This window comes from Chrysemys picta, chromosome 15 (genome assembly GCF_011386835.1).
Source record: "Chrysemys picta bellii isolate R12L10 chromosome 15, ASM1138683v2, whole genome shotgun sequence".
In the NCBI taxonomy this organism is placed as follows: domain Eukaryota; kingdom Metazoa; phylum Chordata; order Testudines; family Emydidae; genus Chrysemys; species Chrysemys picta.
In genome coordinates, this window is record NC_088805.1 from 3,801,265 (window position 1) to 3,827,390 (window position 26,126).

General features: G+C 46.5%; 1 protein-coding gene across 13 annotated transcripts in view; it reads left to right on the forward strand.

Moving 5' to 3' along the window:
• The window catches only part of LOC101932172 (zinc finger protein 189-like), a 30,839-nt gene extending 17,927 nt beyond the window's left edge, over positions 1-12,912 (forward strand). For 9 of the 13 annotated variants that reach the window (XM_042844849.2, XM_042844850.2, XM_024109516.3 and 6 more), the window contains exons 11-16: positions 99-212; positions 896-1,420; positions 6,158-6,271; positions 7,495-7,998; positions 9,270-9,383; positions 9,749-12,912. In XM_042844849.2, the coding sequence (XP_042700783.2) occupies positions 99-212; positions 896-1,420; positions 6,158-6,271; positions 7,495-7,998; positions 9,270-9,383; positions 9,749-10,344 (1,967 nt within the window). In that variant the 3' untranslated portion in view covers positions 10,345-12,912. The remainder of the gene's footprint in view (positions 1-98; positions 213-895; positions 1,421-6,157; positions 6,272-7,494; positions 7,999-9,269; positions 9,384-9,748) is intronic. The other 4 variants (XM_042844856.2, XM_065568646.1, XM_065568648.1 and 1 more) reach the window with 4 other exon arrangements.
• Positions 12,913-26,126: the final 13,214 nt, after the last annotated feature.

The window sequence follows — 26,126 nt, forward strand, 5'->3', positions numbered from 1 at the left end:
TGCTTTAAAATGAGCAGGGGTTAAAAAAAGGCCATGCTCTTTGTGACACGTGTCCCATGAATTCATCTGATGTCACGTGTTTTCCTTCATCTGAGCAGGGTTACCAGTTTCCAAGCCTGAGGTGATGTCCCAGCTGGAACAAGGGGAAGAGCTGTGGGTCTCAGATCTCCAGGGCTCTGAGGAAAGAGAGCTTCTGAGAGGAACCTGCACAGGTGAGGTGTCATTAGAGCAGGGGTAGGCAACCTATGGCACGCGTGCCGAAGGCAGCACACGAGCTGATTTTCAGTGGCACTCACACTGCCCGGGTCCTGGCCACCGGTCCGGGGGGCTCTGCATTTTAATTTAATTTTAAATAAGCTACTTAAACATTTTAAAAACCTTATTTACTTTGCATACAGCAATAGTTTAGTTATATATTCTAGACTTATAGAAAGAAACCTTCTAAAAACGTTAAAATGTGTTACTGGCACACGAAACCTTAAAATAGAGTGAATAAATGAAGACTCGGCACAGCACTTCTGAAAGGTTGCCGACCCCTGCATTAGAGCAACTCCGATACTGTCTGTGCCTGAAGAAAACCTCTGGGATTTCCTACCAAGCCCTTGAGAGCTCACTGAGCTCCGGATTGTCCCCAGCAGGTGCCAGCTCCTCAGGGCAGATATCGCTCATGGCTTCCTTCCCATCCTGAGCGACTCCTGGCAATAGCTCCCTTCCTAACCTCCCTTCAGCGTTGGGATGGGATGTGGAGACAGAGTTGATCCCCTCCTCTTTCCTCTCTAGGGAAGAGTTTGGGGAAATTCATTTCCTGATATTTTCTCCCATCTCTCCAGCACTTACCCTTGGTTTCCTCTCCCCTTTTCCATTCCTGTTTCTGAGGTTTCTCTCTGTGTCGCAGGAGATGGTGGGATGGTGAGTGAGAACGGGGAGCAGAATCCGCAGCAGGAAGAGACTGAGCATGTGGAACCGCACTGGGAAGTATCACAAAGAACGAAGGGGGACGTATCCAGGAGTCCTGAGGAGGGGCAGCAGGGAAACCAGCCAGGGGAGAAAATGGGCAAATCCATCAGTTGTGAGGAAAATCTCAAGGACCTCCAGGAAAATCTCAAGGACCTCCAGGAAACCACAACCCAGCAGAGAATCCTCATGGGAGAGAGGAAACACGTATGCCCTGAGTGTGGGAAAAACTTCAGTAGACGGTCACACCTTATTCACCATGAGCGAATCCACACAGGAGAGAGACCCTATGAATGCTGTGAGTGTGGGAAAAACTTCACTCGGCGCTCAGACCTTATTAGACACCAGAAAACCCACACAGACGAGAGCCCCTATGAATGCTGTGAGTGCGGGAAAGCCTTCATTTACTGCTCAGACCTGAGGAGACATCAGAGGATCCACAGGAAACAGAGACCCTATGAATGCTGTGAGTGCGGGAAAAGCTTCCATCAGGGGTCACACCTTATTTATCATCCGAGAATCCATCAGGGAGATAAACACCATAAAATCCTTGTCTAGGGCTGGCAAAACATTCATTTTTCTTAAATATTTTTGGTACTTCCCACACGTGGCCTTTAAGGCTGTTAGTGCCATTTACATCATTGTGGTCTCAGCTCCCCCATGTGAATTGTCTGGTTCTGCTTTTTGCCGCTAGCCCTTCTTTGGGGGGATCCCCAAAGCCCCTTTCTGCCAGCTGCTTCGTTCTATGGGTCGTGGGAGTGTGAGTCCATCTTACTCGGAATGTGCATCAGCCCCAGGTGGGGGGAACACGAATGACCTCAGTTAGCTGCATTGTGGTAAAATCTACCTGGGCCTTGGCTCCATTAGCATTTTTTGCAGTTAATCAGCTTGAGGGAACTATCCAGATGGAAAATCCCAACTCTGTTTTCTGTACTGACATGACCCAAGTACAAGTCTGTGGATTTCAGAGCAGTTAGATTAGTCATCTTTTACACGGAAAGTTGTGCTGAACCATAATAGTGTCAGAACTGGTGGTCAGCTGTAATCACTTCCCAAACACATGGAGCGTGTGGGAGTCAACTGGGCCCATCCATTGATAGAAGACGGTGTGAGGTTACTATTCTTAGGCTAAGTGGGAGCAGTGGAGGGATAAATTGATGGGGTGCTGGTGACCCTGCCGTACCACTCAGCAGGGAGGGCTGAGAGCAGTGGGAGGAAGGGGCGTGAATGTCCTAGTGAGTGACAGGACTAGCTATATCTCTGTCCCCTTCCCAGTTTGCCTGAGACCTCTCTTCCCCCCCCTCTCTCCCAGGTGTCAGCCTCATGCCTTTCCATCTCCTGGAGTGGATTTCGGCAATTCTCCCTCTCCCTGACCGGGCCCTGGGTTACCATACCCTGTGTACCAGCTGTGCTTACCCCGCAGGCCAGGCTGAGTGCCAACACCATTGGGAGCCTGGGATCAGTGCTGTATAGAGAAATGCTCCTTTGGTGTGCAGAAGGCTGTTTTACTTTTGCAATGGGGAAAAAGGATTTTAAAATAACAGCAACAGTCTTCACTCCCGTGTGTCCCCCAATGGTCAACAAGGCCGGTCTAAGGCCTTCAGACACCCCAGCGGGGTCTCTTCCCCCAAACAGTCACCAGAACAGCCGTGCCCCTCACAAGAGGGAGTCCCTTTTTAACTGCTCCAGTCCATTTGATTTTCTGGTCCTGTTCGTCTAAGCCAGGTTTGTACAATCGCTGGAGCTAGGAGGTAGAATACTCAAAGCTAATCGTTCAGACATTGTCTCTTAACAATCCTTAAGGGTTTACCAAGGTGTGGCTCCTCTTGAGCCAGTCGTCTTCCCTTTCTGCTTCTTTTCCTGCCAGCCCCCTACTGAAGTAAACCAAAGTGTTCATGCCGTAAATATCCCAGTATCCAGGACAACACACCGTTATTACAGAGCCACTCCAGCTCCACCCCAGGGGGCTTGGGGAACTAGGACTAAGGGCTTGTGTACTGTGAATGCTACAGTAGCAGAGCCACAGCGCTGCAGCTGCGCCGTAGTAGCATTTCAGCATAGCCATGAACTAGAGGGATGGGAGAGATTCTCCCATCACCATAGTCAATCCACCTCCCCCAGTGGTGCTAGCTAGGGGTTGCTGGAAGAATTCTCCCATTGGCCTAGCGCGGTCTGCACTGGCGATGAGGTCAGCTTAATTGTGTCACTCAGGGATTTTTTCACCCCTAAAGAGTGATGGGTCGGCTGAACTTATGAGTGGCCTAAGGGACACCAGGTAAGTGGGGAGGGTGGGGTTAGTGAGCAGGAGGGAGGGGTGGTTTGGGGATCTAGAGCCTCTTGTGAGAGAATCCCTGCCCCGTCCCCATTGGTGGAGAGCCTGCACTTCATTCTGATCAGAGTCCACTTTCAGTTCACATATTTTCAAATATTATGATTCTCATTCTTCTCTCTCCGCTGTTCAGGGCCTCCTTCCCTCTCACCCACCCTCTTCCCTACAAACTGTGACCCCAGCCTCTGTTCCTGGGTCCTCACAAGGTGACTCCTTCCCTGGCATTAATGGGCATTTGCTTGGTGACATCATAGGTTGGTAGTGAAACTTCTGGGGACTTGGAGGGTCCTGCTCTCCCCTCCCTATCTGCAGCAGCCTCAGTCTCTCTTCCCTGCTGGCTCCTAGGATCTCTGAGTTGGTCCCTGTTGAGATCCCATGGTCTTATTCTTACTTTTCCAGAGGAATTAGTCTGTTGCTACTGAGTTATAATCCTATCTATTCCCCAACCTCATCCTAGATACTTAAGGAACTAGTTGAGGCAATCTCAGCACTATTAGGAAGTATTGTTGAGAACTCATGGAGGACAGGTTGGGTCCCAGAAGACTGCTGAAGGGCAAACATTGTTCCCCTTGTTCAAGATCGGTACTAAGGAGACGTGGGGAGTTATAGACCAGTCAGCCTAACTTGTACACCTGGGAAGATACTGGAACATGTCATTACACAATCCGTTTGTAAGCACCTGGAGGATAATTGCATTATAAGGAATAGTCAGTATGGATTTGTCCAGAACAAATGCCAAACCACCCTGATTTCCTACTTTGACAGGGAGATTGACCTATGGCAGCGTTAGTCCATAGGTGGACCACAGGCCAAATCCGGACCACCAGACACTTTTTAATGGACCCTGAAATCTTTTAATTTTCTTATTCCTAGGGCTGTCAAGTGATTAAAAAAATTAATCACCATTAATCATGCAATAAAAAAATTAATCGCGGTTAATCGCACTGTAAAACAATAATAGAATACCATTTATTTAAATGTTTTTGGATGATTTCAATATTTTCAAATATATTGATTTCAATTACAACACAGAATACAAAGTGTACAGTGCTTACTTTATATTTTTGATTACAATTATTTGCACTGTAAAAAAGAAATATTGTCGTGCAATCTCTTTACAATGAAAGTTAAACTTACAAATGTAGAATTATGTACAAAAAAAACCCACCTGCACTCAAAAATAAAACAATATAAAACTTTAGAGCCAACAAGTCCACTCAGTCCTCCCACTTGCTCAGCCAATCACTAAGAGAAACAAGTTTGTTTACATTTACAGGAGATAACGCTGACCACTTCTTATTTACAATGTCACCTGCAAGGGAGAACAGGCATTTGCATGGCACTGTTGTAGCCGGTGTCACAAGGTATTTACGTTGCAGATGCACTAAAGATTCATAGGTCCCTTTATGCTTCGACCACCATTCCAGAGGACGTGTCCATGCTGATGATGGGTTCTGCTCGAAAGAAGTAGGACTGAATGGATGTGTAAGCTCTAAAATTTTTAATTGTTTTGTTTTTGAATACAGTTATATGACCAAAAAACCCTACATTTGTAAGTGGCACTCTTATGATAAAGAGATTGCACTACAGTACTTGTATGAGGTGAATTGAAAAATACTATTTATTTTATTTATCATCTTTACAGTGCAAATATTTATAATGAAAATAACAAGTGTGCACTTTGTATTCTGTGTTGTAATTGAAATCAATATATTTGAAAATTAGAAAAAATCCCAAATTATTTTAAAATTTTCAATTAGTATTCTATTGTTTAACAGTGTGATTTAAAACTGCAATTATTAGCGATTAATTTTTTTAATCGCGATTAATTTTTTTAGTTAATCGTGAGTTAACTGCAATTAATCGACACCCCTACTTATTATCTTTTTTTTTAATTGTTTTCTTTCAAGTCTGGACCTTGACTATCCCTTGACCAAGATATTTGGACCTTGACAAAAAATAATTAACTACCCCTGGCTTAAGGTATTACAGAGAACTTGCAGCTTTGTAATATCTTCATGTTAGTACGTCCTTTGACTTGGTCCCACGTGCCATTCTCATAGGGAAACTAAGGAAATGGGATCTAGATGAAATTATTATAAAATGGGCGCAAAACTGGTTGAAAGATCATACTCAATCTGTGGCAAGGGTGATTTAGGTTAGATATTAGGGAAAAACTTGTAACTCAAGGGTAGTTAAGCTCTGGAATAGGATTCCAAGGCACGCTGTGGAATCCCCATCATTGGAAGTTTTTAAGAACAGCTTAGACAAATACCTATCAGGGACGGGGTCTAGGTGTACTTGGTCTGACCTCATTGCATGGGCTGGATTAAAGGACCTCTTGAAATCCCTTCCATCCCTACATTTCTGTGGCTCTGTCACTCTATAACCATCTCCGTACACTGGGGGATTTTCGTACTCCTTTCCATTACACCTGACTCGCTATATTCCCTAACTCCTCAGCATGTGCTCTCCTGATATCCAACACCCCTGACACACCACATGCAGTGATATCCCCTCTCCTTCCTTACTGTGCTGAACCCCATCAGCCCATTTCCCTGACTGTCTCATTATCCTTGGGTCTCTGTCGGTAGGAAGCAGTTCCAAGGTGATTTCCCCTTGGCTTTCCGTGATGTGGAGTTACTTTCCTTGGGTTTTGGGAGCCCCTTTGAGCAGGAGTGTCTGGTCGTGTGTGTGCCAGCAGAGCGGTTAATCCCCTTATAGGCAGAGTGTCTGGCATCTTAGAGCACCTGGAGAGCTAGCCACAGAATTTTGGTGCTTTAAAACAAGCATTAATGAAAAAAAGGCCATGTTCTTTGTGACCCATGTCCCATGAATTCATCTGATGTCACGTGTTTTCCTTCATCTGAGCAGGGTTACCAGTTTCCAAGCCTGAGGTGATGTCCCAGCTGGAACGAGGGGAAGAGCTGTGGGTCTCAGATCTCCAGGGCTCTGAGGAAAGAGAGATCCTGAGAGGAACCTGTCCTGGTGAGGAGTCATCAGAGCAACTCGGATACTGTCTGTGCCTGAAGAAAACATCTGGGATTCCCTACAAAGCCCTTGAGAGTAGTTTGAGTTCTGGATTGTTCCCTAGCAGGTGTCATGTCCTCAGGGCAGATATCGCTTATGGCTTCCTTCCCATCCTGAGCGATTCGTGGCAATAGCTCCCTTCCTAACCTCTCTTCATCCTGAGCGATGGGATGGGATGTGGAGACAGAGTTGATCCCCTCCTCTCTCCCTTTTGGGGAAGAGCTTGGAGGAATTCATTTCCTGATATTTCCCCAACTCTCCAGTACTTACTCTGGTTTCCTCTCCCCTTTTAGTTCAGGTTCTGTTACCTACACACTCTAAAGTATCCCACCTTTACCCTTCCATGGGTCAGGGCGTAACCTGGTTAATTTAAGTATCCTCACCCAGGGCATAATCTTCTGCAGGTTTGTGGGGTCTTTTACTAGTGAAAGAGCCTTACACAGTAATATCCTTAACTTCTATTTATTAACAGTTACCTAAGCAGAACACACACACTAAGCATACAGTGCTCACCACTCCCCATAATCAGACAAACTTTTCTTGGTGGCCAGCCAGGATCAGGTTGTCTGGGGCCTCTCCAGCTTCTGCACGGTGTAGTTGACAGGGGGTTGAGGTCTGGCAGCTCTGATCGTGGGCTGTGCCATGGAGCTGGTTCTGAAGAAATTCCTTTTGGACCACAGTTGTTATAGTGAAATTTGAGTCCTGCTTAGCTCTACCGTCACCAGCCGTTGTAAATGAAAGTCCTACAAAGCAGTATTTTTCACCCATCCCAGCCCATTCTGAAACCACTCTTTAGCCAATCAGACCCCACCACCTGAGCTTATTTAAATCTTGCAAAGTTAGTTATGCAACAGGCAGAAATGATCAAAGAACCAGACAGAGACCAGACAGAAACAATAGAGAAGTAGGGACCATGAAGGCAAAACAATAAAGTAGTATAGATTTCACAACCACATCTCTTAGGTGATTCCTTTCCAGGCAGAATGCTGTCAAAGTTCTCTTTAAATTTCTTTTTCTGGTGATGGTGCTATTACGACAGGAACCTCCTTAACAGCCCGATATTGCACTGTTCTGATATAATTTAGAGGGAATTTGAGGATGTGACATCCTGCTTTTTAGCTTCTGGCTGAAGCTTCCACAGAAAAAGGTCTCAGACCTTACAGTTTCTCTCTGTGTCGCAGGAGATGGCGGGATGGTGAGTGAGAACGGGGAGCAGAATCCGCAGCAAGAAGAGACTGAGCATGTGGAACCGCACTGGGAAGTATCACAAAGGACGAAGGGGGACGTGTCCAGGAGTCCTGAGGAGGGGCAGCAGGGAAACCAGCCAGGGGAGAAAATGGGCAAATCCATCAATTGCGAGGAAAATCTCAAGGACCTCCAGGAAACCACAGCCCAGCAGAGAATCCTCATGGGAAAGAGGAAACACATATGCCATGAGTGTGGGAAAAACTTCAGTAAACACTCATACCTTATTCACCATGAGCGAATCCACACAGGAGAGAGACCCTATGAATGCTGTGAGTGTGGGAAAAACTTCACTCGGCGCTCAGACCTTATTAGACACCAGAAAACCCACACATGCGAAAGCCCCTATGAATGCTGTGAGTGCGGGAAAAGCTTCATTTACTGCTCAGACCTGAGGAGACATCAGAAGATCCACAGGAGACAGAGACCCTATGAATGCTGTGAGTGCGGGAAAAGCTTCCACCAGGGGTCACACCTTATTTATCATCAGAGAATCCACCAGGGAGATAAACACCATAAAATCCTTGTCTAGGGCTGGCAAAACATATAATTTTCTTTAATATTAATGGTAATTCCCACATGTGGCCTTTAAGGCTGTTAGTGCCATTTACTTCATTGTGATCTCGGCTTCCGCAGGTGAGTTGTGCAGTTCTGCTTTTTGTAGCTAATCCCTCTTCTTCGATACCTGGAATGAGACTGGAACATACTGTTAAACATTCTCTTTGTAAACACCTGGAGGATAAAAGCTTTATAAGAATAGTCAGTATGGATTTGTCCAGAACAAATCATGCCAAACCAACCCGATATCCTACTTTGACAAGGAGATTGGCCTAGAGTATTACAGAGAAGCAGTAGATTTCCTGTATCTTAATTTTAGTACATCCTTTGACACAGTCCCACATGCCCTTCTCATAGGGAAATGGGGTCTTGATGAAATTATTATAAAGTGAGCGTACAAAACTGGTTGAAAGATCATACTCCATCTGCAGCAAGGGCGATTTAGGTTAGGTATTAGGGAAAAACTTGTAAGTGCAAGGGTAGTTAAGCTCTGGAATACACTTCCAAAGGACGTTGTGGAATCCCCATCATCGGAAATTTTTAAGAACAGCTTAGACAAAAACCTCTCAGGGATTGTCCAGGTGTACTTGGTCCTGCCTCAGTGCACGGGCTGGATGAAATGATCTTCCAGTCCTACATTTCTGTGGTTCTATCGTTCTGTAATTTTCTCCATACACTGGGGGATTTTCGTACTTTTTTCCATTACACCTGACTCGCTATATTCCCTAACTCCTCAGCATGTGCTCTCCTGATATCCAACACCCCTGACACACCACATGCAGTGATATCCCCTCTCCTTCCTATTCCCTACTGAGCTGAGCCCCACCAGCCCATTTCCCTGACTGTCTCATTATCCTGGGTCTCTGTCGGTAGGAAGCAGTTCCAAGGTGATTTCCCCTTGGCTTTCCGTGATGTGGAGTTACTTTTCCATGGGTTTTAGGAATCCCTTTGAGCAGGAGTGTCTGGTCTTGTGTGTGCCAGCAGAGCGGTTAATCCCCTTATAGGCAGAGTGTCTGGCATCTTAGAGCACCAGGAGAGCTAGCCACAGGATTTTGGTGCTTTAAAACGACCATTACTTTAAAAAAGATCATGTTCTTTGTGACAAATGTCCCATTAATTCACCTGATTTTCTTTGATTCTTTCCTCTGAGCAGGGTTACCAGTTTCCAAGCCTGAGGTGATGTCCCAGCTGGAACGAGGGGAAGAGCTGTGGGTCTCAGATCTCCAGGGCTCTGAGGAAAGAGAGCTTCTGAGAAGAACCTTCCCAGGTGAGGAGTCATTAGTCCAACAATTAAAATACTGTCTGTGTCTGAAGAAAACATCTAGGATTCCCTGCCAAGCCCTTGAGAGCTCACTGAGCTCTGGATTGTCCCCAGCAGGTGTCAGCTCCTCAGGCAGATATTGGTCCTTCCTTCCCATCCTGAGCGACTCCTGGCAATAGTTCCCTTCCTAACCTCCCTTCAGCGTTGGGATGGGATGTGGAGACAGAGTTGATCCCCTACTGTCTCTCCGCTCTGAGGAAGAGTTAGCGGGATTTCATTTTCTGATATTTTCCCCCACCTCTCCAGCACTTGCCCTTGGTTTCCTCTCCCCTTTTCCATTCCTGCTTCTGAGGTTTCTCTCTGTGTTGCAGGAGATGGTGGGATGGTGAGTAAGAACGGGGAGCAGAATCCGCAGCAGGAAGAGACTGAGCATGTGGAACCGCACTGGGAAGTATCACAAAGGACGAAGGGGGACGTGTCCAGGAGTCATGAGGAGAGGCAGCAGGGAAACCAGCCAGGGGAGAAAATGGGCAAATCCATCAATTGTGAGGAAAATCTCAAGGACCTCCAGGAAACCGCAGCCCAGCAGAGAATCCTCATGGGAAAGAGGAAACACATATGCCCTGAGTGTGGGAAAAACTTCAGAAGTCGCTCACACCTTATTAACCATGAGCGAATCCACACAGGAGAGAGACCCTATGAATGCTGTGAGTGTGGGAAAAACTTCATTCGACGCTCACACCTTATTAGACACCAGAGGATCCACACCGGTGAGCGACCCTATGAATGTTGTGAGTGCGAAAAAACCTTCATTTACCGCTCAGACCTGAGGAGACATCAGAGGATCCATACAGGACAGAGACCCTATGAATGCTGTGAGTGCGGGAAAAGCTTCCATCAGGGGTCACACCTTATTTATCATCAGAGAATCCACCAGGGAAATAAACACCATAAAATCCTTGTCTAGGGCTGGCAAAACATATAATTTTTTCTTTAATTTTTTTGGGTACTTCCCACACGTGGCCTTTAAAGCTGTTAGTGCCATTTACATCATTGTGGTCTCAGCTCCCCCAGGTGAATTGTCCGGTTCTGCTTTTTGCCGCTAGCCCTTCTTTGGGGGGATCCCCAAAGCCCCTTTCTGCCAGCTGCTTCGTTCTATGGGTCGTGGGAGTGTGAGTCCATCTTACTAGGAATGTGCATCAGCCCCAGGTGGGGGGAACACGAATGACCTCAGTTAGCTGCATTGTGGTAAAATCTACCTGGGCCTTGGCTCCATTAGCATTTTTTGCAGTTAGCCAGCTCGAGGGAACTATCCGGATGGAAAATCCCAACTCTGTTTTCTGTACTGACATGGCCCAAGTACAATAGTCTGGGTAGCTAGCACTTTTTCCCTCGACTTGTCCTAACCTCCTCCACTTTTCCTAGTCTAGACAAACCATTATCATGATGCTAAAACTTTTGTAAATAACACAACTCAATAATAATGAGAGAGCGCTGAGTGAAGCAGGTTTCAATGGATCAGAGGAGAATGCAGTGGGAAAATCTGTGGTTCTCATTCTGAGTCATCAGATGTAACCTGCTCTAGAATCTCATTCCATCTGAAACTGAAAATGTCTTATACCTCTGTGAGCAGGGTCGGATTTCCAACTAGGCACAGCGGGCAGGTTGCCAAGTATGCAATTTTCTAGCCCAATGGGCGATTTTTAGCTGTCAGTTGCCAGGGATTTTAGCAGTTGCAAGTTGCAGTATTTTGGGCTGTTTTGGTGCCCTGCTGCCACTGGCCACACTGCTCAGGAGGGAGGAGCCTCCTGATCTGTCCCGTCCCTTGCCGAGATGCCCCACACTCCGCTTGTCTCACGTCGTGCCCCCTCCCCTTCGGTGACATTTGCAGCATGTGTAGAATTCTTGTCCAAGGGAGGCAGAATTTTTTTTTTCTGCAAAAATATGCTGCAGTTCTGTCTTTCGCCCACCAGAGGCCACTGTGGTACCGGAACAGCCTGAGCTGGCTGAGGATGACTGGTCCGGCGGGCAGCGGCTGGCAGGCGGGTGGCGGGGGCATTTCTTCCTCAAGTGAAAAGTTGCAGCAGCCGCCTTGGAGCCAGGTCAGGCGGCAGAGCAGGCCACACAGCGCTGCTGGGCGGGGGAGGGCACAGGGCCACATGGGGAGGCAGGGGGGCCGCTGAAGATGCTGTGCCTAGGAGCACAGAAGGTGTAAATCCGGCCCTGATTCTTCTCTCTTTCCTGAAGGCTGTTTGGTCCCACAACTGGATGTTACTTTTCTGTGGCAGAATGTAGTTCAGATTTATTGGGCACTTGGAGGCAAATGACCAGTTGCTTCAATAGTCATTTCTTCCTTTATTTTTCCTTTTCCTCCACCCCTCCATGATGACATGGGGGAAAGTTCAAACGCAGCTCTGTCAGCTGGAGAGAATGCCCCAGTTCTGGGATACGCTACCAAGGAAACAGGAGTGGTTTTAAATCTGCAGTGGTAAGCAACAGCACACCCCAAACTCTGCAACTAACTGAAGTAACTAGGTATAATCGCAGTGTTGGTCAATTATTTAAGTCAGTATTCGCTCCGATAACGCAGGGAGAGCGCGTCACAGGAAGTGATTTGGAACTCGGCAAAATGCCCATGCATTTAGTTCCCAACACAGTTGTGACCCAGCTCCTACAGGAAGTTACTCCTGGAGATATCTCCTAGCTAATCCTAAATACTGCCGTTAGCTATGCAGATGTGGGGGAAACAGAGTTAGTGTTTATGTTGAATTCACCCTTTGTAATGCTGCAAATGTGTATAAAATAAAATCAATGTTCAATGTGAGACTGCTGAAGAAAAATAACTTTTTTTTTTAAACTGAAACCAACCTCTTGTACCATCCAGTGATTCTCACCAGGCTATATCTGATTTCTGATTTAGACCTGTGCTATCAGATTAAAGAAGTAACCTTGGCATGTTTGAGGAAGTCATTCCTCACTAGCACAGCTGACATTCTGGGTGGGCTGGTAAAGGATTCTTCTCCAGAGAAATGTAAATTTGTCCTCCTCAAGACCAAGGATTTGGCAAGAACTCAGAAACCACAGGCATCTAATTGCTGGTTTTCAGCACAGAGATGAAAGCTATGGTGAGTTACGGTCTAAGCAGAAATGTGTTTAGAACACAACTCCCTAGTTCTGTGGCATTGATTAGAGTCCCAACAGATGCCAGTTCAATTGAGAACAATTGTCTTTTACCGTTTGAATCCAAAGTTTCATGAGGCAAAGAAAAAGAGTTGATGCCTTCGGAGGACATTCCTTCCTCAGAAGGATCCCAATCTGGCTTCCTTGTTGGACAATAAGCACTTTCCTTCTGTGCAAGTGTTGGTAACCCATGAGGAAATGAGTGGGTCAAGCTCCAAGTTCAGACTGCAGGATCTATGAATGTTGAGTCCTGATTTTATGCTTTGATCTCTTGGTTTTGGTCTTGTGTTTTATGACTTTGTATCGCATCTCCATCTCCTGCTACTTTGAAAGATTAAAAAGTGTGAAAATAGAATAGAAGGTTTTTCTCATGTTGCAAACCTTGCCACACAGTGTGAGACCCCTTCCACCAACGCTTATGGCAGAAGAGCCGTAAATAAACTAACTTCCAGAAATGGAAGGCACCTATATAAAAATACTGCTCAGGCATGCAGGAGTGAAATCAGGAAGGCCAAATCACACTTGGAGTTGCAGCTAGCAAGAGATGTTAAGAGTAACAAGAAGGATTTCTTCATTTATGTTAGCAACAAGAAGAAAGTCAAGGAAAGTGTTGGCCCCTTACTGAATGAGGGAGACAACCTAGTGACAGAGGATGTGGAAAAAGCTAATGTACTCAATGCTTTTTTTTGCCTCTGTCTTCTCGAACAAGGTCAGCTCCCAGACTACAGCACTGGGCAGCACAGCATGGGGAGGAGGTGACCTTCCCTCTGTGGAGAAAGAAGTGGTTTGGGACTATTTAGAAAAGCTGGACGAGCATGAGTCCATGGGGCCAGATGCACTACATCCGAGAGTGCTGAAGGAGTTGGCGGATGTGATTGCAGAGCCGTTGGCCATTATCTTTGAAAACTCATGGCAATTGGGGGAGCTCCTGGATGACTGGAAAAGGTTAATGTAGTGCCCATCTTTAAAAAAGAGAAGAATGAGTATCCAGGGAACTACAGGCCAGTTAGCCTCACCTCAGTCCCTGGAATAATCTTGGAGCAGGTCCTCAAGGAATCACGGCATTTTGGGCTGTGTAAGTAGGGGCATTGCCAGCAGATCGAGGGATGTGATCATTCCCCTCTATTCAACATTGGTGAGGCTTCATCTGGAGTACTGTGTCCAGTTTGGGGCCCCACACTACAAGAAGGATTGGAAAAATTGGAAAGAGTCCAGCAGAGGGCAACAAAAATGGGAGCACATGACTTATGAGGAGAGGCTGAGGGAACTGGGATTGTTTAGTCTGCAGAAGAGAAGAATGAGGGGGGATTTGATAGCTGCTTTCAACTACCTGAAAGGGGGGTCAAAGGAGGATGGATTTAGACTGTTTTCAGTGGTAGCAGATGACAGAACAAGGAGTAATGGTCTCAAGATGCAGTGGGGGAGCTCTACGTTGGATATTAGGAAAAACTTTTTCACTAGGAGGGTGGTGAAGCACTGGAATGAATTACCTAGGAAGGTGGTGGAATCTCCTTCCTTAGAAGTTTTTGAGGTCAGGCTTGACAAAGTCCTGGCTGGGATGAATTAGTTGGGGATTGGTCCTGCTTTAAGCAGGGGGTTGGACTAAATGACCTCCTGCGGTCCTTCCTATCCCTGATATTCTATGATTCTATATGGGTGTAAACCACAACTTTACAGAAGGGTTCACTTTGTGGAAATTGGTGTTAAATTGGAATTAAAAGAAAGTAATATATAAGATTTTTGTTACCCGTGAGAATGAAATTAAACATGAGGTTAATTATTTGTTAATGAAGAAGGAAGAGACTAATTATGTGATGACTTTCAACTTTCCAATATAATTCTGATTTATATTGTTTTCTTTTTATTGGTAATATAGGAAATGGTGGCTAATCCTTAAAGGGTTGTTTGATGTATTTTACTCCTTTCTGACTAAGGAATTCTGAAATAAAACTTTACTCCAAAGGTTGCGGTGATGGAATATGTGAGAGAAATGAGGTATCTGAGAATACTGATCAGTATAGACATGAATTATTTCCAAATGGAATTTATTCTGTTAAGAGGAAAACTACTCAAGAAGACGAGTTGTATATCCTTTTACCGGTTAGACTGTAAAGGTCACTTAGTTCCCCACTTCCCTTGTTAGCAAAGGAAAGTCATGACTTTTGTGATGAGATGTCCATATTTATTTATAAGAAAGATGATGGATGCATTTTTTTGCTAAAAACTTCTGCAACCAGTTATTTTTATGGGAATCTGACCCCTTTTCCTTTTGAGAAGGCCACCCATTAAATTCTGGCCATTGTCTCCTTAGGCCAGGCTATGGAGACCTCCTCAAAACTGGCCTTGCTTTTCTTTCATTTGTAACTTTGGAATCCACACTGAATGTGATTTTCAAGAATGGCTATTTTAAGAAAACTGCTGGATTAAGGGAGAATTATCCAAAATGGTGTTAGCCCAAAGTGTGCCTCATTCCAACTGGATTGGGTCATGGTGCCGGTATCCAAGGCATACTTCACCCCCGAGATCTCACCATAAAATGGAGTAAGCTGGAATTGTCAGCCATAAAGACCAAGGTAAAGGCTGAAGTCTTTCACCTTTCAGGTCAACAAGCTGTCTAAGAAAGATCGATCTCCTCTGGGGAAGGAAGTCATGTCATCAGTGACAGGCTCGGTCAGCCTTTTCCATCTCCCTATATCTGAGAAAACCTGCTGGTGTGGAGTGCTGGGCCAGCTACCCAATCACTTTGTTTCTCAACTACAGTTACTGCCTCTACTGTATGTGAGTCCAAACACTGAGAGAACTGGAGAGTTCCAACCCTTTGTCATTTTAGGTTCCTTTTTCTACTTCATTTTTATTAACTGGGAGATGTCCTGGCTTTTCTATTACGTTAGGGCAGTGGTTCTCAACTAGGGGTACACATACCCTGGGGGTACGCAGAGGTCTTCCAGGGGGTACATCAACTCATCTAGAGTTTTACCTCAGGCTACATAAAAAGCACCAGCGAAGTCAGTACAAACTAAAATTTCATACAGAGGCAACTTGTTTATACTGCTCTAGATACTGTATACTGAAATGTAAATACAATATTTATACTCCAACTGGTTTATTTTATAATTATATGGTAAAAATGAGAAAGCAAGACATTTTTCAGTAATAGTGTGCTGGGACACATTTGTATTTTTGTCTGATTTTGTAAGCCAGTAGTTTTTAAGTGAGGTGAATCTCGGGAGTACACAAGACAAATCAGACCCCTGAAAGGGGTACAGTGGTCTGGAAAGGTTGAGAGCCCCTGTATTAGGATGTGGCTCAGTGTAAAATCCACACAGGGAAGGCACCAGCTTGAATAGTTCTCCAAATCCAAATAGCCCTTAAACTCTGCCCTCTGAAATGATTGAACGTGCACTCCTCATTCTGTGAAAGTCTGAAGAAACTAAACTCAGCTGTAAACTATTCAGTGAGAGCTGTTAATAAGCAGAAGTTTAAAGTCCCAGTAGAGTCTGGATCTCGGTTGGAGGGGGAGGCAGAAGGGTTTAGCCAATAGGGAGATGGAAGGAAGAAGCTTTAATTGGCTGTGAGGTTGTAGCTTAAACATGAACGATCATTTGTTTTTTAGTATTCAGTTGCTTCAGTGTGAAGTTCTCTGATTGGGGCTTATAATTAAATGAACGGCTGCCTCTCTGAATTTATTGTTTTAGGATTTATAAGGGTTGATTTTCTGTTGTTTTAATATGATGACTTGATTCCAGTCTAATATCATTGCTAACTCATTGACTCACTGATGTGATCTTATTTAATTGTCTATTGGTTGACTACACAGTTGAGAAGGGAGGTGAGGAAATATGTTTTATTGGACTAACTTCTGTTGGTGCAAGACACAAGCTTTTGAGCTACTCACAGACACACTTTGAGGCCAGAAGAGACCAACCTGATTATCTCGTCTGACCTCCTGCACATTGCAGGCCACAGCACCTCTCCCACCCACTCCTGCAATAAGCCCATAACCTCCGGCTGAGTCACTGAAGTCCTCAAGTCCTGATTTAAAGACTTCAAGTTAGAGAGAATCCATCATTTGCAAACTGCAAGTGACCCGTGCCTCATGCTGCAAAGGAAGATGAAAACTCCCAGGGTCTTTGCCAAAGTGACCTGGGGAAAAATTCTTTCCTGACCCCAAATATGATGATCAGTTCAACCCTGAGCCTTTGGGCGAGACCCACCAGCCAGACACCTGGGAAAGAATTTGTGGTGGTAACTCAGAGCCATGGGCGGCATGTCGCATAGGCTGGGGAAGGCTGTGCCTGGGCCCACCCACACTCCTCCCCTTCCCCCTTGGGCCCAGCCCAGGCGTTGCTGCTCCTCTTCAGGGAAGCAGCATGCTAGGACTGGGGCTAGGGAGGCCGGGACTTGGGGTGGTTCACCCGCCGCCCATGCTCAGAGCCCTCCCCATCTAATGTCCCATTTCTTACCATTTCGATATTTGCTACTAGGAGTTGCAGATGGGCTACATGCCATTTCCTCTAGAAATTTATCAAGGTAATTCTTGAAACCAGTTAGGTGTTTAGCCCCCGTGGCTCCTCTTGGGAGGCTGTTCCAGAACTTCACTCCGCTGACACTTAGAAACCTTCATCTAATTTCAAGCCTAAACTTGTTGATAGCCAGTTTACATCCATTTGTTCTTGTGCCAACGTTGGCCCTAAACTTAAATAACTCCTTTCCCTCCTCAGTGTTTATCCCTCTGATGTACTTAGAGAGAGTAATCGCATCTCTCCTTAGCCTTCATTTGGTTAAGTCTTGTAGGGTAGGTTTTCCATTCCTTTGATCATCTTAGCAGCCCTTCTCTGTACCTGTTCCCGTTTGAATTCATCTTTCTTAAACATGGGAGACCAGAACTGCATGCACTATTCCAGATGAGGGCTCACCAGTGCCTTGTATAACGGTAATGACACTTCCCTGTCTCTACTGGAAATACCTTGCCTGATGCATCCTCTAAGATTGCATTAGACTTTTTTATGGCTGCATCACATTGGTTTGTCACAGGATGACTGAGCTCCAATCTACCCAGGTCTTTTGCGTGCTCTGTTTCTTCCAACTGATAAATCCCCAGCTTATATCAAAAATTCTTGTTGTTAGTCCCTTGCAAATTTGCAATTTACAAGGCTGGAAGGTCCACACAACATGAATAATTGAACTGTGCCAATCACGATTGCTATTGCCACATGGACAGGGCATCCTAGAGAAACAGTTATATTAACGTTATGGGTACTGTTGAGAATGGACCACATAAGCAACACTATCCTAGTGTCAAGTTAGCGACAGGGACATGATTAACAACAGTGTGAGCGCGCTGGGATACCATCACTTTTTGATTGGGACAATGCCATGGCATGTGCACCTGGATGGATTTTGTATAAACCTGACCTCTCTGTCTCAACTGGAACCCTTGCCCTATAGCCAGGTGTATGGATTGAGGACAGCATGATGGAGAAAGCGATGGGCAACACTAAATAATAATCATTAGTGACTAACTTCTTTGTACCCATCTTCCCTTATCCATTAACCCAACTGAGACACAGAGAGCAATAGGTGCCCATTACCCAACTGATAGCTCATCACCAGCAATTTGTGGCCAACACCGTACACCCATGAATTTGCATCCTTGGAGTGTACGGTAAGTTTAGTCTTAATGGAAATTCAAATAATTCAAGTATTGTGCTCCTGGGAATGTGTTGCTGGCCAATAAAACTAAAAAAATATTCAAAAAGAAAAGAATGTGATGCAAATGAAACAACTACTAACATAAAAAGACAAACAGAAGCCCTGGATTGTAGGCATAGAACTTGCACAGAGCTTGATTTGAGTGCAAGGTTAAACTGTAAAAAAGGCTTTGTCCTGGAGCTGGTGTTTTCGAACTATGTGAGAATACTCTGAACTGACAAGCTTGCAATGCAGATAAGGGGAGGACATAAGCGACTACTCCTTATGTGGCCTGCAAAGCGCGTGGTCCATATATGAGCTGTACAATGTCCAAACCCATTATATTCCAGAGGTATAGATGTTCGTAGTGAGGAACAATGTATACAAATTGTTAGGGTGTGACATCACCCTGTACCTGAAACCACTGCATCTGGGCCTGACAAGCCGGGCATAGAGCCATAACATGCCTAATATAGTAACGAATAATGATGTGGCATCAAACCGAGATTTTGGATCACAAAGGCCCAGATGAGGGGATCTCCCAGAATGGGACAACGGGTTCTGCATAAGCCGAGTAGAAAAGGTCTCGGAGGGAATTCCAACATCCGGGTGCTGCATACATCTCTAGGCATACAGCCCTGCTGCAGGACTCCGTGCAAATCCATTCATCCTGCTGCCCCCAAAGGCTCCAAGTGTTTCCAGCCATCTGCAGCAAAGCGCCTTGAGCACTCAAGTGTCAAAAGCTAATGGGCAACACAGGTGCCCCTATCCTATGGGAGAGCAAGCCAAACCCTAGGGCCTCACGTTATTTCAATGCAGTATTGATATCAATAGCAGAGATATCACAAGGTGTCTGCATGGCTTGAGCTCAGATCACAGACTTTGAATCCCTGACTTCTGACCATTACACCATGAGGCTGCCTACTGCAGCATACCACTCTGAAGACCCCTCATGAAGACAACTTTGTTGGGACAGTTTGCTGCCTCAGTCACTGATTCTGAGAAACCTAAAGTCAATATAATAATCTGTGAATGAAAATCCTCCCCACAGGCCATTTCTTATCCCTATTATTACATGTCACAGAATGAAATAAGCCCCTTTACATTCCCCAAGAAGGGTACATTTTAAAGAATGCTAAAAATGCGTTCGGAATCACATACATAAGAAAGTCATTGCATTGAACGATCCACTTGATGTATTGCATGTTCTACAGAATGGTTTAAAGAAGTTGAGAGAGGTGTTTATAAATGAATATGTTGGGCCTTTTATACACAGAGAGAGAGAGAGAGAGACTAACCAGAATTATTTGAGCGACCAACATTTCCATTTTCTCACATTATTTTAGTTCTCAAGGTTTTTCATTTACTTATTTTCTCAGAACTAGCAATGGGGGGACAGTTATCTGGAGTCAGTGGAATTACAGCCAGGAGGGAATAGGCTGTTACTCACAGGGCCACCTTAACGCTGTGCTATCTCATATCATTCCAGAACACTTAGTTGAACAAAATTCAAACTCTGGAAAAGGAGGCAATACAGAGGGAAGGTATATGACCACATAACCTTAACTCTGCCCTCTTGGAGCAGTTCCCTGATAGGATATGCCCACAAAGAAAGGTTTGGGGGTAAATTACAGCTACTTCCCAAAAGTTTGTTTCTTTAGTAATTAATTGATCCTGCCGCACCTCCCTTAAGAACAGCTGATTTTATGCATGCTAACTTAGTTTCTATACGGCTGGTGTCTGGCAGTGGAATTATTATCCCAGCACATTTAAATACTAAGCTGCTGATTCCAGGTTCTACAGTGAGCAAACTTCCCCAACCACATCAAGGGGATAGTTTTTTCTTGATCCACATGGAAGTTAACGTCACTTGCCCAAGGTCACACAGTCAGGAGAAAATCAAGGCAAAAAAAAATTCCCAAACCTATCCCTTTGTACCCCAATTTTAAGAGACTAGAACGTGAGACTAGAGAAGTCAGACTGTGTGGTTAGCTAGTTGGTACTACAGTAACCCTACAATTTGTTAGATGCAGACACAACCAACTCTATGGTTGGTAAAGTTACAGAGACTCTGAAAAAGAGCTGCACGTTACCTTTAAACAGCCGCCCTTTCAATGCATCTGAAAGCTACAAAAAAAGCAGTGATCTGAGTTAAAGGAAGGTTGCCATTTATTAGAGCCCCAGTTTCTATTGTGTGCACAAAGAAAGGTTTGAATGGGTAACAGGTAGTTTGGTAAAGCTTTGTTATTTTATTTTTGTAACAGGTTTCTGCCCACCTCCAGCACAGTTTTCTGCCACATACTATGACAAATTACTTCCCAAATGTAATACAAACTAGTCCATTTCTCTCCGTATTCAAGCTGTGACCAAAATGTTAGCATGAGGCAGAGTGTTGTGCAGTTATCACAATAGGAATAAATTAAAAATTGGGATTAATCAATGTTTAGCTGCGGACACGGCCTATGGGGCAGCTGGTGCATTGCCAGGGACGCAGGAGAATTCAAAGAGCTCATGGAGTGCTATGAGCCGCCCTTTCACTGCATCACTCAGCTGGAAGGTGATTCACAAAACACAGCTCTTCCCCTCTGGAAGACAAACTTTCCCCCTGCCTTGGGGTCCCTCCCCCCACCTTAGTTTCCTCAGGGCTCTTTGTCCTGAGGGACCTGGCGCTGTCTGAGAGGTTCAAGGTGAGTCTTAAAAAGCCTTTGGGGAGGCAGGAGTCTTTCCCAGGCAAATCTTTGCTTCATTCTCAGTGCCACCTTCGCCCTGCCTGCTTTGGCTTTGCATGCTTTGGGGCTGATTTTAGCCTTGATCTCTCCTGTCGTGGTTTTAGGTGGGATCTAGACCACCTTCTGTAGGTTTGCAGCGTTGACCTTTTGGGGCTTTCCTCTGCCTTTCGGGTCCCTGAAAGCCACCACTTTCTTAGGGCTGTTCCTGGCCTGGGGCATGGTGTCCTTTCTGAGGCTCTCTGCAGCAGTGCGGGCCCAGCAGTATCGCGGTTGGAGGTACCAGGAAGACAAAACCCCGCGGTCCCAATTGCATGACCTCATCCATCTCGCACGAAAGTGGTTGCAAACAGAGTCCCGGAGTCCGGAAGAGATACTAGCGGTTCTGGTCATCGACCGATACATGAGAGGACTATCACCAGACCTTCGTGCCTGGGTAAATAAATAAATAAATTAATGGAGATATCCTATCTCCTAGAACTGGAAGGGACATCGAGTCCAGCCCGCTGGCTTCACTAGCAGGACCAAGTACTGATTTTTGCCCCAGATCCATAAGTGGCCCCTCAAGGATTGAGCTCACAACCCTGGGTTTAGCAGGCCAATGCTCAAACCACTGACCTATCCCTCCCCCAGTCAGCTGCTGCAGGGTAAGCCAGAACGAACCCTCCACCTATGACGAGGTTGTCACCCTGGTAGAGAGGTGAAGGACAGCGAGGGAGCTGACCCGACCAGTTAAGGAAGAGGCATCCTGGGTTAAACTAGCAGCACCAAGCCCTAAAGTTCGGGTGACTGGGCCACCAGGAGGGCCCAGGTGGAAAAAGAGAGAGGCTGAAGGCCCCTCAGAGGCCACAAAGAGTTGGAGCACTGAGGGAGAAGAGGATCGGGATGTTAGACTGCCCAAACCAAGAGACCGGGGAACGCCTAGGGCTCCATACAGATGTTATACCTGCGGGGCGTGGGGACACATAGCTGCACAGTGTCCCAATGCCGAGGAGCCTATGCAGTGTAACCTGGGGAACTGGGCAGATCCATGCTCCCTAATCCACCTTGTGGGGGTCGTACTAACCCCACCAGACCAGGGAAACTAAATGGGGTAGGGACCACGGCACAGGTTGATTTGGGAAGTGCTATCACGCTTATCTCAGGGAAGCTTGTGAAGCGTAGTCAGCTGCTGCAGGCTAAACATACGGGGATAACATGTGTCCATGGGACAGTTAGTTACTACCCCACCATCCCAGTAAAAATTGAGATCCAAGGGAACACTATTGAGGTAGCAGCAGGTGTAGTCCCTAAACTCCCATACCCGGTGCTCATAGGGAGGGACTTCCCAGGGTTTGGAAACTTACTCCCAGTAGGGGGATTGGAGAAAGATGGGGACCCTAAAATTGCTGAGGCATCCACAGCAGACTGTCAACTCACAATCTTCTCTGAAATATCCCCAGATTTGTTCTCCACTCCCAGACAGGGTAGAAAGACAAAAAGGGAAAGAAGGGCAGCTAAGGCCTTGGGAACCCGAATACTAACCCAAAGCCAGAGGGTCGCTCTTGTAGGTAGGCGGACCCGTGCAGCTGAAAAGGAGGCCACGCAGGAGGGAGAAGCACCTGAGTCTGACCCCCACCCTAATGCTTCTGAACCAGTAGAGGCAACAGAGACTGGGCCCCTAGATCTTGGGCAGATTAGCCCTGGGAGAAGAAATTTTGGACGGGACCAGGCAGAAGACCCAAGGTATGACAACATTAGGAAGGAGGTGACTAAAATAGATGGGGTCCCCGTGGAAGGGAAAACCCAGGGACCATGACCCTACTTCATAATGAAGAAGGATCTCTTATACCGGGTTGCACCAGTACAGGGGCGGAAGGTACAGCAGATCCTAGTACCTCAAAAACACCAGAACGCTACAAAGGGTCCTGTGGCACCTTTGAGACTAACAGAAGTATTGGGAGTATAAGCTTTCGTGGGTAAGAACCTCACTTCTTCAGATGCAAGAAGTGAGGTTCTTACCCACGAAAGCTTATGCTCCCAATACTTCTGTTAGTCTCAAAGGTGCCACAGGACCCTCTGTTGCTTTTTACAGATTCAGACTAACACGGCTACCCCTCTGATACTTGACAGCAGAACGCTGTATTAAGTCTTGCTCATAGTCATCTTTTTGGGGGGCATTTGGAGGTAGAGAAGATCCTGGCACGAGTCCTACAACGGTTCTTCTGGCCCGGAGTACATGAAGAAGTGCGGAGGTACTGTGCCTCCTGCCCGGAGTGTCAGCTGCACAGTCCCCGCCCCACTTGAGGGCACCTTTAGTACCCCTTCCCATCATAGAGGTCCCTTTCGAGCGAATAGCCATGGACCTAGTGGGACCCCTGGAGAAGACGGCTCCGGGCCACCAATATACACTTGTTGTTTTGGACTATGCTACTCGCTACCCAGAAGCCGTCCCTCTGCAGAACACGGCCTCTAAAACTATAGACAAATATAGACTATAGAGCTGGTGGGGATCTTTGCCCGAATGGGGCTACCGAAGGAGATATTAACCGACCAAGGAACCCCATTTATGTCGAAGCTAATGAAGGATCGCTGTACGCTGCTCCATATACATACCCTGACAACTTCGGTCTACCATCCACAGATTGATGGGTTGGTAGAAAGGTTTAACCGAACCCTCAAGGCTATGATAAGGAAGGTGGTAAGTTGGGATGGGAAGAATTGGGACACCCTACTACCCTACCTTATGTTTGCTATCCGGGAGGTACCACAGGCCTCAACTGGGTTTTCCCCCTTCGAGTTATTATACGGGCGTCACCCCCGTGGCAAAGAGATCTGGGAAGAGGAACCCAATAAGGGGAGAAATATAATAGAGCATGTAATGCAGATGCAAGACCAGATAGCCCGGGTTACCCCTATTGTACGGGAACATTTGGAGAAGGCACAGGAGGCCCAGCGAACCCATTACAATCGCCAGGCAAAAGTACAACAGTTCCAACCCGGGGATCGGGTTATGGTGTTGGTACCCATGGCAGAAAGCAAGCTTCTGGCCCAATGGCAGGGGCCCTATGAGGTGGTTGAACCCGTGGGGGAAGTAACCTACAAGGTGCGGCAGCCAGGACGCAGAAAACAAGAACAGATTTATCACGTTAACCTTCTGAAATCCTGGCATGCACAAGAGGCATGCACAACGGTCCAAAAAGACCTAACCCAGGAAAACAAGCCTTCCAAACAGGTGAGAGTGTCTCCTGATTTAACACCAGACCAGAAGAATGAGGTGTCTGAGATGATCTTCCGGAACCAAGATGTGTTCTCGACAAAACAGGGTCGAACAACCAAGACATATCACCACATCGTCACGAACCCTGGGGCCAGAGTAACAATGAGGCCCTATCGGGTGCCAGCAGCAAAAAGGGAGGAAATAAAAGCAGAAGTAAAAAAAATGCTGGAGTTGGGGATCATCGAAGAATCCCACAGTCAGTGGTCCAGCCCAATCGTGCTGGTATCCAAACCTGATGGCACCACAAGATTTTGCAACGACTTCCGGCGACTAAACGAAGTATCCCAGTTCGACGCGTACCCCATACCTCGCATAGATGAGCTAGTGGACCGTCTGGGTAATGCCCAGTACTTGACTACCCTAGACTTGACAAAGGGGTTCTGTCAGATTCCCCTTGCAGAAGATGCAAAGGAAAAGACTGCGTTCTCTACACCAGAGGGTCTTTTTCAATATACTGTCCTCCCTTTTGGACTACATGGGGCCCCAGCTACCTTCCAGCGCCTCATGGACAAGCTATTAAGCCCGCGTAACAGTTATGCTGCTGCCTACTTGGACGATGTGGTCATTCATACCCCAGACTGGGAAACCCACCTGGAGAAGGTGGAGGCAGTCCTCGATACCTTCAGGCGAGCTGGCCTTATAGCAAACCCTGCCAAGTGCGCTGTAGGGTTTATGGAGGCCAAATATCTTGGCTACATTGTGGGAAAAGGTTTGGTAAAACTCCAAGTGAACAAGTTAGAGGCCATCCAAAATTGGCCCCGACCAAGTCTCAAGAAACAAGTCCGGGCGTTCCTAGGTGTGGTGGGGTATTACCGACGATTTATCCCCCACTTTGCCACAAGGGCAAGCCCCCGACAGACCTAGTGAAAGCCCATGGACCTGATCTGGGGAGATGGTCTGACGCAGCAGAGGAAGCATTCACAGACCTACGGACTGCCCTCTGCAGTAACCCCGTACTGATAGCCCCTGATTTCACCAAGGAGTTTATCCTGCAGACGGATGCATCGGAAGTAGGGTTGGGGGCTGTTCTATCACAGATGGTCAGGGAGGAGGAACACCCAATTCTATACCTCAGTCGGAAACTCCTTCCTAGGGAACAAAAATATGCAGTGGTGGAGAGAGAATTCCTCGCTGTAAAATGGGCCATGGAAACATTGCGCTACTACCTGCTCGGGCGCAGATTTGTCCTCGTGACCGACCATGCCCCTCTTCAATGGATGCAGCGGAACAAGGAGAAGAACACAAGGGTGACCAGATGGTTCTTATCCTTCCAACCTTTCCAGTTCCGTGTGCAACACAGAGCAGGGAGCCGTCATGGCAACGCCGATGGCTTGTCACGTGTGCACTGTCTGGTATCCCAAGCTGCCCAACCCCTTGGCATTGAGCAGGAGGGAGGGATATGTGACAGACCCAGACCAGTGGGGTACAGGAATCTGGTAGAGGGCAAATCTACTGGTCACTGGATGAGTAGTTTTCTGTTCCCTGAGTGACCAGAGCAGGGGCTGCACTAGAGTAATCAGGAACCTGCTAGAACCAGTTAAGGCAGGCAGGCTAATTAGGACACCTGGAGCCAATTAAGAAGAAGCTGCTAGAATCAATTAAGGCAGGCTAATCAGGGCACCTGGGTTTTAAAAGGATCTCATTTCAGTTTGTGGTGTGAGTGTGAGGAGCTGGGAGCAAGAGGCGCAAGGAGCTGAGAGTGAGAGGGTGTGCTGCTTGAGGACTGAGGAGCACAAGCGTTATCAGACACCAGGAGGAAGATCCTGTGGTGAGAATAAGGAAGGTGTTTGGAGGAGGCCATGGGGAAGTAGCCCAGGGAGTTGTAGCTGTCATGCAGCTGTTACAGGAGGCACTATAGACAGCTGCAGTCCACAGGGCCCTGGGCTGGAACCT